The sequence below is a fragment of the Hippoglossus hippoglossus genome, chromosome 22 (genome assembly GCF_009819705.1).
Source record: "Hippoglossus hippoglossus isolate fHipHip1 chromosome 22, fHipHip1.pri, whole genome shotgun sequence".
In the NCBI taxonomy this organism is placed as follows: Eukaryota; Metazoa; Chordata; class Actinopteri; order Pleuronectiformes; family Pleuronectidae; genus Hippoglossus; species Hippoglossus hippoglossus.
In genome coordinates this window covers 15,057,738-15,073,239 of record NC_047172.1, presented here as the reverse complement: position 1 = coordinate 15,073,239, position 15,502 = coordinate 15,057,738, and the positions used below count along the sequence as shown (strand labels likewise).

General features: G+C 42.9%; 1 protein-coding gene across 3 annotated transcripts in view; it reads right to left on the bottom strand.

Moving 5' to 3' along the window:
• Positions 1–15,502, bottom strand: part of LOC117756576 (formin-like) — a 56,055-nt gene that overhangs the window by 28,587 nt on the left and 11,966 nt on the right. The window contains exons 1-5 of one of the 3 annotated variants that reach the window (XR_004612821.1): positions 11,350–13,729; positions 11,037–11,157; positions 7,144–7,205; positions 4,550–5,352; positions 1,623–1,764 (exon numbers count right to left, since the gene is read on the bottom strand). Coding sequence is in view for 2 of the 3 variants with exons in the window: in XM_034577116.1 (XP_034433007.1) it covers positions 1,623–1,764; positions 4,550–5,352; positions 7,144–7,205; positions 11,037–11,157; positions 11,350–13,143 (2,922 nt within the window). In the remaining variant the exon portion in view is untranslated. Of the gene's footprint in view, positions 1–1,622; positions 1,765–4,549; positions 5,353–7,143; positions 7,206–11,036; positions 11,158–11,349; positions 13,730–15,502 lie in introns of those variants that run through there. The other 2 variants (XM_034577116.1, XM_034577117.1) reach the window with 2 other exon arrangements.

Sequence of the window (15,502 nt, the reverse complement as noted above, 5' to 3'; positions counted from 1 at the left end):
GTGACAAAAGTCTCTTTAGTTTGATCCATGTCCCAGCAACTAACAAGGAGGAGGCAGGGTTTACGGCCTATACTGCACCCAGTCACCAGGGGACAATTGAGATGTCTGTCTGTCTGTCTGTCTTTCTTTCTTTCTGTTTTTATTTCCATCTTTTTTTCATCTTTCTCACCTTCGAACCAGCTGAACCTCTCATCAGCTGGTGACTCAGATGATTTCTCTCTCAAATGATTTCTCGCTCTTAACTCTGAGTATAAACATTCAGAGATAACAAATGATCACGTAAACAACTTTCTTTTATTTTTTGGCGACCTTTTCATTTGGAATTCTTCTGCCTTCACGTACGTCTAAACATAGATATAGACTTCAGCCAGAGTACAATACAGGTACTAAAACCACAAATGATATGTTGGGCATGGATATTCCTTTTGAATTATATGAATTAATAGTTGAATGAATTAATTTGTTTCAGCAGTGCTCCATTAGTGGGGTCAAACATCATGCAGGCTGACGTAATCCCAGACAGGAGACAGTTGGCAGGATTTGTGTCTGTATGTGGCTGTCTGACTTGGATCAAATGTTGGACAGTTTGCTGCTTTAGACTGAACCAGACTGAACGGAGAGATGTAAAGATTGAGATCAAGGAGCTGAGTGGAGCCTTGACAAATTGATCAGAATAGGGGATGTGTATGGATTTTGAGGGGACAGACTGGGGCAGTGGCCGATTTTTAACTCTCTCGGACATCCCTGTGAGGACCACCAGGCAGCCAGGATGCTGACTCGGGGCTGGCGGCAGCAGAGAAGTGCAAAGTTGCATTTGACAAGACATCAACAACTGTCTTTGGTGGTTCGGGGTACTGCAGATCAATCTGGCAGAAAGCACATCTTTGCGGATTTTTATTGTTTCATCTTAAGCACAAACTTTGAAGCCTGCCCAGAAGAAAATTTTATATTTTCAACATAATTCTGCAGCCTTTCCTACATTGCAACTCTTCACAGTTTGCCAAGTGGAAAAAAACAAAGTGCACAAACACATAAAATAGTACCCCGTGTTCAGGTCCAGGGGAATACTTCACAACTGCAGTTGTACAGTTATATCTGTATTTTAATTATTACTGAACATGACAGCAGAGAAAATTATTATTATCCATTATCTACACCGCTTATCCTTCACGGGAGCTAGAGCCCATCCCAGCTCAATGTATGGCGAGAGGCAGAGGTACATCCTGGACAGGTCGTCAACGTATTGCAGGGCCAATATATATAAATAGCCAAACACTCACAATCACACCTACAGACAATTGTCTCCAATGAACCTAAGCTGCATGTCTTTGGACTGTGAGAGGAAGCAGGAGTACCTGGAGAAAACCCACATAGACGAGGTGACAACATGCAAACTCCACACAGAAAGACCCAAACCTTTCTTGCTGTGAGGCGACAGGGCTATTCACTGCACCACCCAAACCATATTCAAACAGAAACATGCTAACTGGCTGTAGCAAGAGACAAATCAAACAAGATAACCGACAAGATCAAAAAACAGCAACGAAAATCCACAGAAAAACCGAGACAATAAGAGGACCTAACACAGGTTGAGGAGGAGCAAGTGGGATCGCTGAATTTACCTTCTTAGCTTTGGTTTTCTTCTCGAAGCTGTCTGACAGCGGTTTCTTCTTCGCCTGTAGCGCGGCCTTTGAGAAAAGATCCTCAAACTCATTGGCGTTGACGATGTTCGGTTCCTCCAGACAGCCCCACAGTGTGTTGTTGCTAGAAAAGGAAGCAAAGATTTAGGCCTGTGTTGTATTTTATTAGATTTTGAGATAAATCAGTGCTTTAAAAATAAAAATGTGATCAGAGTCACAACAACAGTCTTATGACCTGACAACGCAAGCTAGAAACATCTTGGCTACTCAAGCTAAACAAATTGTGTGTTCTATTCGTGGCGTGATTATTTGATGTTTATTCAACCTCTCCCGTTGTTTGCCATTTTCCATTTCCCTGTCCCCGGAAAACGCTTGGCAGGAATAGCTGCAAAATCTCAGCTTGAAAAAAAAAAGCACTGTTTATGAGCTAGGTGATAAAAATAACAAAAGATTAAGACAAGCTTGTTTCTGCAATAAAGAGGACCATTTCCAGCAAAAGGAAGAAGAATACGGGAGGCGATGTGTTCCAGAAGTTGCTGAGTAACATCGGACCAAACAAACAGAGAGAAGCAGAAATATGAACAAGAGGTGTCTCGAGTCAAGAGAATGTTTAGGAGTTACGCACCAACTTTTTTTGTTCACTGAAACTCAACACATGTGTCCCTGCTTTCCCAAAGTCTGTTAATAAGAATATCTGCAGACACAATAAACAAAAAAGAAACTTATTGTAAAGAAAGACTGTGGGATGATGACATCTATAATACTCCACAGATGCCTAATTACTGGTTTAGCCTTTCCTTTGCCATCTTCTCTTACACAGCACTTGTCAACGCAGGTCGTAATTTAATGACATTACTCAGGTCAATCTCCCCGAGTCAAGGCCCATTTAAAGTCAGTGAGAAAGCGAATCTGGACCCAGCGCACTAACACAAACGCTGGCAGGGCTGAAATATCCGCACAATCAGCTGCATTGCCAGTGACTCAGTTGGGGTCAATTAAGTCCAACTCTTGCTAGCATGCAGCTGGTCTCTTGTTGCAGCGGTGAGAGTATTTATCTGGGAACGCCAAGAGATTTTCTGTTGAGGACATAATGGCACTGTCCCGAAAATCCTCCTTTGATTCTTCCTCTCGACGGCCTCCGCCTCCGAACCCGACAGTGCAGGAAACTAGCTCGGAAAAGAAAATGACATCCAAACCCCAAGAAATCTTTCCATACAAGACAACTTTCTAATTGACCAGATTATGACTATAATTGAATTTAAATCCCCTCTTAAAGTCCCCTCCTTTTTTAATGCAGCTTCCAAAGCAAGTCTGCCTCTCTTGCTGCCCACTGTTACTTTGCGTGTCGGCTAACATTTCGACACCTGGCATCTTTTCCAACCTCCCACTGTCCCCCTCCTCATAACGCAAAACCTTACACCATTAACACAGATCACACAGTTAATCCAGCTATAGTTAAACATCTGACCCATTTAATGCCCCTTAACTTGGCCCTTTACAGTTAAATTTATAGCTGACATGAAACCACTGTAGTGTAGTCAACTCAGTCCCCTCAGAACTGGCCGGGACCAGTAAGAGAGTGGGAACCACAGCTCAGTTTCCCCCCTCTAAACCAGCCATGGAAATACAAGGCCATAAAACTGGAAGCCTGGCACTCTGCAGGCAACAACCACCGCCACTGTAAATGGGCTGGATAATCCACTCACAATTATAGAGTATCTCCATAGAGCCCTCAGATGTGGGAGTGTGTTGCAGCAACCATATCTCTGTATCTCCCTCAACAAGCATATTCAGGTCTAAGCTGAGACCCCATTAGACCAGGTTCACTGAAGCTTAGAACTTCATTAGCCCTGGGATCATAGCAGTGTCACTCTTTGAATATTTCATATGAGCATCTTGCCGAAGGCTCTCTGAATTCCAAAGTGCAGTAATCCCCCAAAACAACAGGTATGGAAACACAGTGTCGTTGGACATTACAAGTAAGGGGGGATCAAACTAGAACTAGGAAGATGGTCAATAAATCCTTTTACTTTTAGTAAGATTTCGAATAAGATTGGTTGAGCTAGTGTTTGCTTAATACCTGTATGATGGGGAAACTGTTTTTCCAGTCTAACTTCTAAGTAATATTTCTGCAAAACTAAGAAAACTAAAAGCGCACGCAGAGAGTGCATATCTCCACCAAGGTTGATTGGCCATTTTGTCAAGATATTGCATACTCATGCATTGAAATCAGATATGTCCGGATCTTTATACGGATCCAAACCAAATCACTCCTGTTCATAGGTATTAGCACGTTTCAAATGCCAGATTTGTTTTCGTCAAGAGCTTTCATCAGAGATTCCTCTGCCAAGGAGGTTATGTTCTCCCTCTGCGTTTCTGTTTGTTAGTTAACATAATTACACAAAACAACTTAAAGGATTACCATGAAACCTGGTAGAAGGATGCGGTATGGGTCAGGGAAAGAATCTATAAAATGTTGTTGCGGGTGCGGATCAGGGGTCAGATTTCACTATCTTTAACAATGACAGAAAGGGTGTTTTTCAACATTTTCTTTGATTTCTCACTCTTTGAGTATGTGGAGATCCCAATAAAAATCTGCTTCTCGTGAATTCAATGTGGTTTGATAAAGGGACTTTTTGGGTCTTGGTGGAAGTATAAACCGATCACCATTCAAGTTTCTTTCGAATTTAACAAAAATCATGAAAATCACGCTTTCTCACAATACGAAAAAAATTCCTGGATCTGCCCCAAAATTGTATGGGTTCTTCCCTGAGCAACAACACATCCTTCCCACAAGTTTCATGGTATCCGTCCAGTAGGTTTGGCGTAATCCTGCTAACTAACAAACAAACGCAGAAGAAAACATTATCATTTTGGTGGACGTTATGAAATCAAGCAGTTACACATACTTATTGTCCTGTATCTGGATCCTGTTCCAGTACAGAGGCTTCATGGGACAGGCCGGCTCGATGGCAGGCTTCCGCGGGGCCTTCTCCACGTTCTGGGCAAAACTGAAGCCGCCGCCCATGGGGGGAGGAGGTGGAAGTCCAGAGCCTGGAGGCGGTGGAGGGGGAGGTGGGCCAGCTCCAGGTAGGCCAGGAGGGGGAGGCGGTGGGGGCGGCGGGCCACCTCCTGGGAGAGGAGGTGGCGGAGGGGGTGGCGGGGCACCTCCTGGGAGAGGAGGTGGTGGAGGGGGTGGCGGGGCACCTCCTGGGAGAGGAGGTGGCGGAGGGGGTGGTGGTGGAGCTCCCGCCATGCCTGGTAAAGGTGGTGGAGGAGGAGGAGGGGGCGGAGGAGGAGGGGGTGGTGGTGGTCCTGAGAGGCCTGGTGGGAGGGGCGGTGGAGGAGGAGGTGGAGGAGGTGGAGGCGGCGGGGCTGGAGCTCCTGCGGCGGTTCCGCCTTTTAGATTCAGGCCGATAGAGTCTAAGTTGAGTTTTTTAGGCACGTTCTGGGAGGGGCTTTGAGCGAGCACACCCCCTTCGCCCTCAGGGCTTTTGATGAAGGTCTCCCTGTCCGTCTGGATGCCCACAGTGCGCCAGGTCTTGAGTGTGGAGTCGTCTGCAGTGGACACAGCAGCATCGCAGAGCTCCCGGTGCTCCAGACCCGCGATGTACGACTTCTCTCGCTGTGTCTTGGTGGCGGATCTCTCCAGGTGTGAGATTGAGACGGCGTGCTCACCTCTCAGCTGGAAGATCTGAAGCTCAAAGTCGGACTATGAGGAGCAAGAGCAGATACAAGATCAGACACAAAACAAATCCAGAGCTTCAGTCGTCTCCCATCTTATAATATATAGTAATAAAACTACATAAGGTCATTGAATATGTGTCTCCTTAAATTAACTTTGATTTAAGTATGCAATTATTCTTCCATGTACGTGATTCTTGGTTGAAAAATAAGAGTCATATTCATTCTTTTCACCACCTGTTTTAAACTTATTTCCATTCAAGTTTCCCCAGGCTGATGTTAATATCTAACTCTGAAAATCTGGTAACTGCAGTTTTCTTTTGACATTTCAAACAATGAAAACAACCCAACCCAAAGCAAAGTATTGATTTGAGACGAAAGACAAAAAAAAAAATCATTTTTCAAATACACATGTTCCTTGTTAAGTCATGTCAGTTCAGAAATAGCATTAGGCACGTTCCTGCCCATACTTGCGGGCTGACTCAGCATTAGTCCTTTTAGAGTCCCACGTCAAATTAAAGGATTTAAGTCGACAGGCTGAGAAACCGATTCTGAGGTCAGACTTTTCGATGAAAAAAGTCCATAAAGAAATTAATCAGTGGTACAAATTATGTAACATGTCCAGAGCTATGTTCCCATTGGTATTCCAATGTTTTGCAATAACACAACCAGGCAAAAAAGCCACCTGTGAGACACTGTTCCAAACCTCTGATTTTAATGAATTAAACACTGACACCTTTAAAACAAATCTGGAAGGAGCCATTATATAATGAGACTAAAGTGATGTCTATTGCAGAGCTGCGTCTGGAACACAACTAATACTAAAAATATGACATTTTCTGGTCAGTAGAAATGTCATTCAGAATTTATTTTAATCAACACAGTACAGATGTTGCCTGTTTTGATTAAAATATATTATATGTACAGTATATCTACATCTTCTAATTTCACTTTTGGTATAAAATTGCTAAAGGTCACATTAACACTAAGATTTGGACATTATGTAATTAAAAATAAATGTATGTTGTCAATGCTTATGTGCTTATTACTAGTACAATTTAATTTTTTTTAGTTTTTGTTTGTTTGTTTGTTTTAATTCCACACCTCATTAGTATTTATACTACTTCAGCTACATGTGTTAAATTAAAGTTCTTTTTTTCTTCTCTCACACAGTCACATGCCGTCACTACAGTTAAAGCTGTGCCTCTCTTTTGTTTATGTGCCATTACATGTCATTTTTCCACTTCCTGTCGCAATACAGCTCATATCCAAAGCCGAAGAAAATCATCCTTGCCCGAGCCAAAGAGGCAAATAAGCACATCAGTTTTCAAGAGTTAGGTTCTTTTTTCATTTCTTCCAATCGTTGCTGTTTGTTCCAGTTTGCTCAACATACATTTTCCAACTTTAAAAGTTAACTTGACAAATAGGTTGACTGACAGTTTACCTTCAAATAGAATCATATTAAGAAAACCTGCCAAAGTCAAAACCTGACATCTGAAAGTAGCAGATTTTGCATTCAATAAACTACAGCACGGGATCATTTCATGCTCACTTAGTGCCATCTTGTGTTCAGAGCAGTTAACTACGGTTAAGACTAAACATTCCGGGTCTCAGAAAGTAAACTACATATGAATTATTATCAAAAAATGTACTACTTTCAATAACATGCATCATATGCTCATTTGCTTCTGTTTTATATTGATTGTCAGACTCATTTTACTTTACTTTCTTTAACTCCTTGAAAGTACGCATGGTCTCATTTTCTCTTGTACATAATATGCTTTCAGTAATTGTTTGCTTAGGTCACAGGAGAACTTACATGCATCCTCTCAAGCTCTTCCTTGCACTCTCTCTTCAGCTGCAAGAGGGAAGCCTGGTGCTCTGAAAGAAGGCAGAACAAAGACATTGGCATGGGAGCACAACAATATTCAGTGCGGACTTCACTCAATAATCACAGCTTGAGGAACAGACAGAGAGAGGTTGATCTTCTGCCTGAAATATTGACATGTTAAATCACTATCAAATTGAGCGATACATACAAAGGTCATTACCACAACATGTGTCTTTAGAGGCTAAATTCTACAGAAGGGTGGGTCGCTATATTTACCACTCAACCAACCAGTTTAGATTCTACTGCTGGCTGAGGGAAAAGCCAAAACAAACAATTTGTCGGAACAACATTATTCTCCTCATGAACATGATGCCACTAGAGTCTGACTCATAAACTCTAATTAAAAATGATGATCATCAGTTGTAGTTTCACGTCACAATTGGTGATGAAGTTAAATGCACTACACCCATTAGCTATGCCTAACAAGTTACTAAATATACACCACAATGTCATAAGCATGTTTTCACATGCACACTGCTTTCACATCTTAGGATAACACTGTTAGTTTTTGGCTCTTATTTCTAAATTAATAAAGTCTTATTTACTTCCACAGAGGAGGTTATGTTTTAATCCCTGTTCGTTTGTTTCTTGGTTGGTAGGGTTTGACGTTTTCACTGTTTCCCCAGGGAATAATTAATCGATCTTGATGAGGAAAAATGGAAAACTGAACAGATTACAACAAAACCTGAACCATTAAATTCATGTGTGTATCCAAATTAGGGGCTGGATCCAGGAATTTGTTCATCACCTTATGGCGTTTTTCAACATTTTCCCTTTAATTTTTTATCTTGATGATAAAATATCAGGCATGTTCAGGGGACTGATATTAATGAGTTTGTGTAATTTGGAGCAGATCCAAATAAAACTAGTGCGGAGGAGGAGTCCACTGTGCAGACTCAGGGGACAGGGACCGGGCTAAACAGCTCATCATAGGTTTTAATTCAATGCACAGTGGAGTAAAAAAAAAAAAAACTCCTTTTCACCAACAAAAAGCAAGTTAAGTTAATTTCCCAAAAATTTTAAAAATAATTTTCTTTATTAATTCATTACTTTCTTTGAGTACATGTACCTCCTCAAATAACTCGTTAATTCTTTCCCTCAAAAGCTCTACTTTCCTTTTCAATCGCACAACCTCTTTTCAAATCGTTAAGACATTTTCTGGCTTGTTTTAATGTAATATTGGCTTTTTTTTGTTGCATTAACTATAACCACAGACTTTGTTGCTCTACACGTGTACAACTGTGCCTTACTACTCCTCAAAAGACTCTCATAGTCGTCACATGCCTTAAGCAGTTGTCTGACCGATTGTACCAATGGTATGGTGCGTTAGCAGGTTGTCTCTCCGCCACCAGGGGAAAATCGATCTGTCCCAGCTCTGTATTTGTGAGTCAGTCCAGCACAGTTGCCTTGAAGGTCCAGAAGATTCAATGTGTCCTGGGGGCTCTTTTTTTCTTCTGTTGATTTATATTATTCTTAAAATGACCATTAAATGGGCTATGTCATATAGTGATTTAATGACTGTGGACGGGGTTTGTACTGTTCTTACAGTAATAAGCTGTAAGCTGCAAGCTTTTTACTTTGAAGTTCGGCAGTGCATGCCATTCACTAGCAAAATTATGATCATAGGCAAGATCAATGACAACCAGATCTTGGTTGTGTAATATATATTTTTTGGGGGGGCCTTTTATTGCCTTTAATATATAGGACGGAGAATAAGCTCTGAAGGGGGGGCAGAGAGAGAGAGAGTGGGGGAGGACATGCATAAATGGCCGGTTGAGGCCTTGCCTCGTTTGGGGCGGCAGCTCTACCAGTTGAGCTATACGCCACCCCAGAACCTTTAACTTATTTATATTATCATACACGTAAGGAAAAAGAACAGTCATTGCAGACATAGCTAATAGATGGGCATAATGCACCTTAAAAAGAGTTATTTGCTCCTAATATTTTCTGGGTTAATCACTTTTACAGTGTTCAGGCTTCTATTCCTCGAGAAAATAGAGCAAACCAGCTTACAATTTTGGGATTATTATACCTTAAGCGTGGCACCAAGAAATAGTGTGCCTTTGGGCATTCAATAAATTTGCTGGGGACCAGGCGAAACGGCTCCGTGTTGCGTGTGTGTTTTGTGCACTGCTGGAAGGATAAACGCTTCACTTCCTGTGTCCGTCAAGCAACACCGAACCATGCCCACTAATCACGCATTACGGTCCACGCAATCAAGTGCAGACCACATGGTGAAAATTGTATGTAAATCGAATTAAAGTTGTAAAATGAGGTTTACTTCCTGTTGCCAGTAGGTAGCGCTATCACTATCACTACATACAGACTAATAGATCTGTTCAGGTCAGGACTCTGATGAAGCATGAGCAATTTTACCGATTGGACAATGTTCATATGGAGCTGTTCAGGCCCGGACTCTGATCATTTGACAGAATCTTGGTGCTGATTGGACAATGCACAGTGGAGTTATGACAACTTTGTCTCCTTTGGCAAAGGATCAACCTTCGCCACACCTCAATGTTTACACGGTTTGAGGAAATGTCACAATTCTGACCATGGTCTTATGACTTGTCTGAGCTCATTTGGGGTCATGATACACGTGTGTACCAAATTTCGGGAAGATCGGTTAAACCAGACGGAATTGCTGCGTTTTAGGCCTTTTCACCAGCACCAACAGTGCGAAGATAAAATATAGATCGAGTGGATTTAATGTGGTTTCATAAGGAGACTGTTGGGCCCTAGCAGAGGTATGCGTTCTACTCAGTGCTTTTCTAGTTTCTAATTTCAATCAAGACTAAAATGAAGAACAAATAAAGGCGATGAAGATGCTTCACAATCTCTCTCTCTGTTTGCACAATCTCTGACAGTCAATACATTTCACAACCTGTTGTAAGAAGTAACAGTTTATTGTGGTAATGATTTATCCAAGTAAGTCAATAAAACAGACTATTCTTAATAGACATTGTGCAACTTCATTATCAACAAGTAAAGGGTCATAAATGTGCTGAAAAAAGAAAGAAAAATATGAAAGGAAAAGAAAGATTGAAAAGAATTGGATATGATCTGCACTCGCACATCTATACACATGCATGTGTGTTTATCTATAGGTTCAAAGTCTGGACTTTAGCTCTCCTTTATTCTTTTAGCCGAGAGCAAAGCTCGATCCCTGCGAGCAAATCACCAGAATAATCCAGACTTGCTGGTTTTAATCTACAGACCACAGAGAACACCCAACATCTGTTGCACTGCTGTTACACCACAGTTTCACTGTACCCAGATCATGAATGAAAAGCTTTTTGCTTTCGGGACTGAATCCGTCTGTGTGTGCTTATGACCTATTTGTGTCATTCCACCTTTAGAGGTGGGCCAAACAGGGCTTGCTGCCCAGAGTGTACTTGATTCCATTAAATGTTTTTACCCCACTCTAACACCCACCCCCATGCTACCCACCTTGTGGTGCCATAAAACAGCAGCAACACATACAGCAGCATTACCACACATACACACACAGCCTCACAGCCTGTGTTCTTAAATGGATTCAAAGTTTGTCTTACACCCTGCTGCTGATACTGAAGAGTATTGGTGAGTGCTCAAGATTTCAATATTGGTGGTTTCTGAGGTAAAACTCAATCAAGGACAAATATCCCACACAAGAGATCCATTCCAAAAGATACTAAAGGTAATGGCCCTTATCCACAAAAACAATCAGTGTGAGGTATGTCAGTGTGCAGGCTTGACTGGGATGATCCTCTGCCAGCATTCCTGTTATTCCAAGTTATTACAGGTAACACTGTCTAAAGCAAAAGGCGTGAGGTTCTCACCTGCCTCTGTGTACTTGAGCCCCACCTTCTCCTCCTCATCTTTAGCTTTGGGTGGGGGCCACACAGCTTGCAGCCGCCCTGGAGTCCGGTCCTCGCTGTCTGTGGGTGATGTGACCTCTGTCTATGGGAAGAAAACACATGTAACAGTATAAGCATATGAGTAATGAAATCACACTAATATTCTTATTTTCTGAGGGCAAGTTTTCTCAAAATGCATTGTTTTTCCTGCATTTGGAGTAAATACAAGGAACTTCAGCCACTACAATGTCCAAAAACATGTAATTTAAGAGGATTTGGGAGTAATGTTACATACAATAGACTCTGTGGGAGATTTGACATCGTTTCCAGGAGATTTTGAAGCTCTCTCAAAAATCAACCTTAGATTTTCCTTATCATTCTTGATTTTCTTTTTCACTGCCTCCATATCCACATTCTCGTTTTTTTCCTTTGTGGCAGTTTTGGTGCTAAAGATGTTCCTGAAGGTATCATAGGCCAGGTCTGACGTTTTCTTTCTTTCAGGTGTGGATGTAAGTACCTCTGGGGCTGGAGACTTCTCTCCCACAACCTCCTCTACATTCTCAGTATCTTTCTTGCTATGTTTAGAAGTAGCATCCTGGCGGCCATCTGACTGTTTGGCGTCATCGTGGCTTTCTTGTTTTAACCGATGACTGAGCTGTCCCATAACGGTGCTTTTAGTATCTGAAACGGATCTAGGCTCTGCATGTTTTTTGGCTGGAGATGCTGCCCTCTGGTCAGGGAAAAGCTTGGCTTTGTTTACAGTCTTCTTCAGGTTGAGCAGGGCCAGGTCAGCGTCCTTCTCGCTCTGCTTGATTTCTGAAACTGTTTCCCTCTCATCACCCACTGCTCCTTTCTTCAACACCCTCAACCCGCTGAAAAGAGCTGGCATCTGGAAGGAAAGTGGCGAAGAGAGGGCCGTGCCCTTGGACGGGGATGAGGTGGAGGAATTAGGGGAGGGTCTAGCAGGTGATGATGATGGGGTTGTTTTTGCTTCAGCCTTCTTTGGAGCAGTTGGGAGCTGTGAAGAGCTGGTATTTGGCTGAGTGTCACCAAGGGTTCCTGAATTTGTTATACCAGCAGTTTCTGATTGCGCCACTGGGCTGGAAGACACTACGGTTGACAATTCAGGAGTCTTAGGAGGGGTGGTGGGAGCAAACACCTGACTGGAGAGTGGTTTCTCTGTCCCGTCCTCAGCCTCATCCCTTTGCTCACATGTCTCCTCCTTTTGTGCACGATCCAAATCATCAGACTCCTTTGGCAGCGAGGCTGTGGCATCATTATGACTTGCAGTCTCCAAAGAAAGAGGTCCGGAGATGATGGAGGGGACAGGCTGAGAGCAATCTATGCCAGCATTCTCATCACTCTCTTCTTTTCCCACATTGTTGCCACTATTCTTTTCTGCATCCACAGACACTGTGGTGGTGCTCTCCTTGGGAGTGCAGCTGTCTTTCTGTTTGGTACTAGAGGAGACGAGACCTGTCCTAGAGCTGGATCTGCTCAGGAACCTGTCTGAGTAAAGAATAGCTTCTATGCGGGATCTCTCCGTAAATTTGTGTGTTCTAAACACAGGCACTTTGTACTCTGACTCTGACTCAGTGGAATGATTTAACTCATCTCCTTCACCATGGTTCACTGTATTATTGTCCTCAGGTGGGATGGGCTCGCTGGTCTTTGCCTGCTTCTCTGACAGGCTGATGTTGCTAAGGGACACCTCCTCATCCTCATTTTCTGTGTCACTATACGTTTCCACCTTAGTGACCTTGACCAGATGTGGGTCATATGGGGCTCCAGCTGCTCCTTTAACTTTTTCACCAGATTCTTTGACATTTTTCAACGATTCAGCTCTCTGCCCTTTAACACAGGAAGTCACCTCCTCCCTCCCTGTTTGCTTGCTCTCACTGTTAGAAGCTTGGCCACCATTGGGACGAGGTGTCTTGCCATCCGACAGCTCCGTGAAAGAAGTCAGCACAGCCGACTGCACGCCTGAAGACACAGCTCTATCCCGGCTCAAGAAACTGCTGAAGAAATTCAGATAGGAGCCCGCAGGCTGCTTCCCCTGCTCCCCTGAGTTATTACTTGCACTGTCCATTTTTGCTCAAAGTGTCTCACCACCTGAGGGCAAAGAGAGGTAAAACCCAACAGGTAGCTGATTCAGCAAAGTGTCAATTCAAAATGTCACAAATGGTTCATCTCCCCACTCCAGTTATCCAAGCTGGTCCTATACCACCTCTAGCCGTTGACTCTGGAACAAAAGGCTTTTGTGTGGACAAATCTCCCCAGCTCCTCTTACCTTCTTCAGGAGAGTGCCAACTGTAACAACACTATCCTATAATCTTGTTTAGTGACACACATACAGTACAGGTTGCATGTAGTAGACGCTCATGATGTCACATAAAGACTACTACAGATTGTGTGTTGACAGCAGTGCAGTCCAGTCTCCTCTGTGCGAGCACGACTCCCATGCAAGTGAGGTCAATCTGCTCAGTGACTGGAAGCATGTCCTGCTGTAATCTCCCTGGGAGAGCAGGAGAACAGAGTTCACTCGCGTTTCACAAAAACATTTCCATATGTTCCAGCAAGTGGGGCAGCGTTATCCATAGTTGTGGGTTATCCTTCTCTCTGTGGAATCCATGACTGAGCTGTTCTTGTAGTGTGTGTCTGTCTCCGTTTACAGGAAAGCAGTGTGTGCTGTTTCCTATGTGAGACAAAAAAAAACTCTCTCAGGTTGGGGAAAAAAAAAAGTGTCTCACTGGTTTACCCGGTCTGGGGACGCCTCCCTCCCTTCAAGGTCCCTCCCTTCCTGGGAGGGGACCTGTAGGGCCCGGCACCACAGGTGTCTGATTACCTCTGCTCACTTCCCGTAAAATGGCTGCGGAGGTAAACAGGGTGAACACAGAGGGGAGGTGAAGTCTGTGGTCAGGTACAGAGCGCGGCAGCCATAAACCGGCACTGCAGCATTACGCAGTGAGTTACTGCAGCACAGGGCTTAAGAAGTGGTGATTAGCCTGTGCACAGCCAGCCCTGGCTAACAGGCTAATGTGTGATGAGTCAGCCTGTGGTACCTCCAACTCAAGCTAACAGGCTAAAGTGTTATTAGCCAGCCTGTGGTACAACCAATTCAAGCTAACAGGCTAATGTGTTATTAGCCAGCCTGTGGCACCTCCAACTCAAGCTAACAAGCTAACACGCTAATGTGTCATTAGCCAGCCTGTGTTGCATCCAACTCAAGCTAACAGGCTAATGTGTGATTAGCAGCTCACAACCTGAATTCAGTAAGAAAAAGCACATTTTGATTCACTTACCGTAAGCATCCTATTTGAAAAATGTCAACGTTCAGAACATACAGAACATTGACATTATTCGGAATAGGAAGTTAAGTTTTGAGGACACAGTTTCCAAGCTAGCGACAGGCAATACAATCCAGGGAGAATCCCTCAAATTAAAAAACAGAGAAATAACGTCTGTGGTGTTTACACTATCTTTTTAGTTTATCTTTACAGGCTCTAACCTCTAATTGATTTTTGTATAAATGTCAGTTTAGTGTTATTCTAACTGTGGTCGCCCTTAGCAACCAAAGGTCATCCTTGTTGAAATCGATCTTTCAGACCACCTCAATGATCTCAGTCTCAGCTGGAGTCACCAGAGGACACACTTATCACAGAATTGTGTTTGAAATAGTGTTTTATAAATATTTTTGTCCAGTTTTATGATGATGAATTAAACAAGAAAAGGGGAAGATATTTTTGAGCAATGGACATTTCTCAAGACTACATATTTAATAACAAATGGCAGAAGGATTGCATGAAAAATGGAAATACTGTTGTAATTTGTACCCTCAGTCACTGCAATAATTTAATATCTGCTACCAATAAAAAAGCATTTTCCTGGGATTGGAGATTTATTTTCATTTAGCTACAAATGGAGAGAGGGCCCCTGTGGAATCATGTTATGTAAGAGCAGTGGTATTTCATACACACACACACGCAGTAAATCCCCTTGACAGGTTGTACTAGAAGGAGGCACCACTGATCGACTAGGCTGTGATGTGAACAGATAAGGCAAGTTTAGGGGAATGGTGAGTGTGTGTGTAAGGTAGTTCAGATCCAAATGAAAATACATATCTAGTGAATTTGAATGTGGTCTCATAAGAGGACTGTTGGGCCTTGGTGCAGGTATGCGCTCTACCTAGTGCTAATCTAGTTTCTAATAAAATGAAAATGAATGACAACGACAAAGAAGCCATTCCACAGCCAGGTATGTGTGATGGCTATCACTTTTACAACAGCACAGATAGCCTCATTCTGTACAGCACAGCCTTTGTGATGGTATGTCAACTGATTGTGCTCGCAGTCAGGACACCTATTGTGTCTTGGGCAAAACAATGCGTGGCATTTCACTGATACACTACCCGCCTAAAACCACACCCAGGTTATCTCACTCATCTGCCA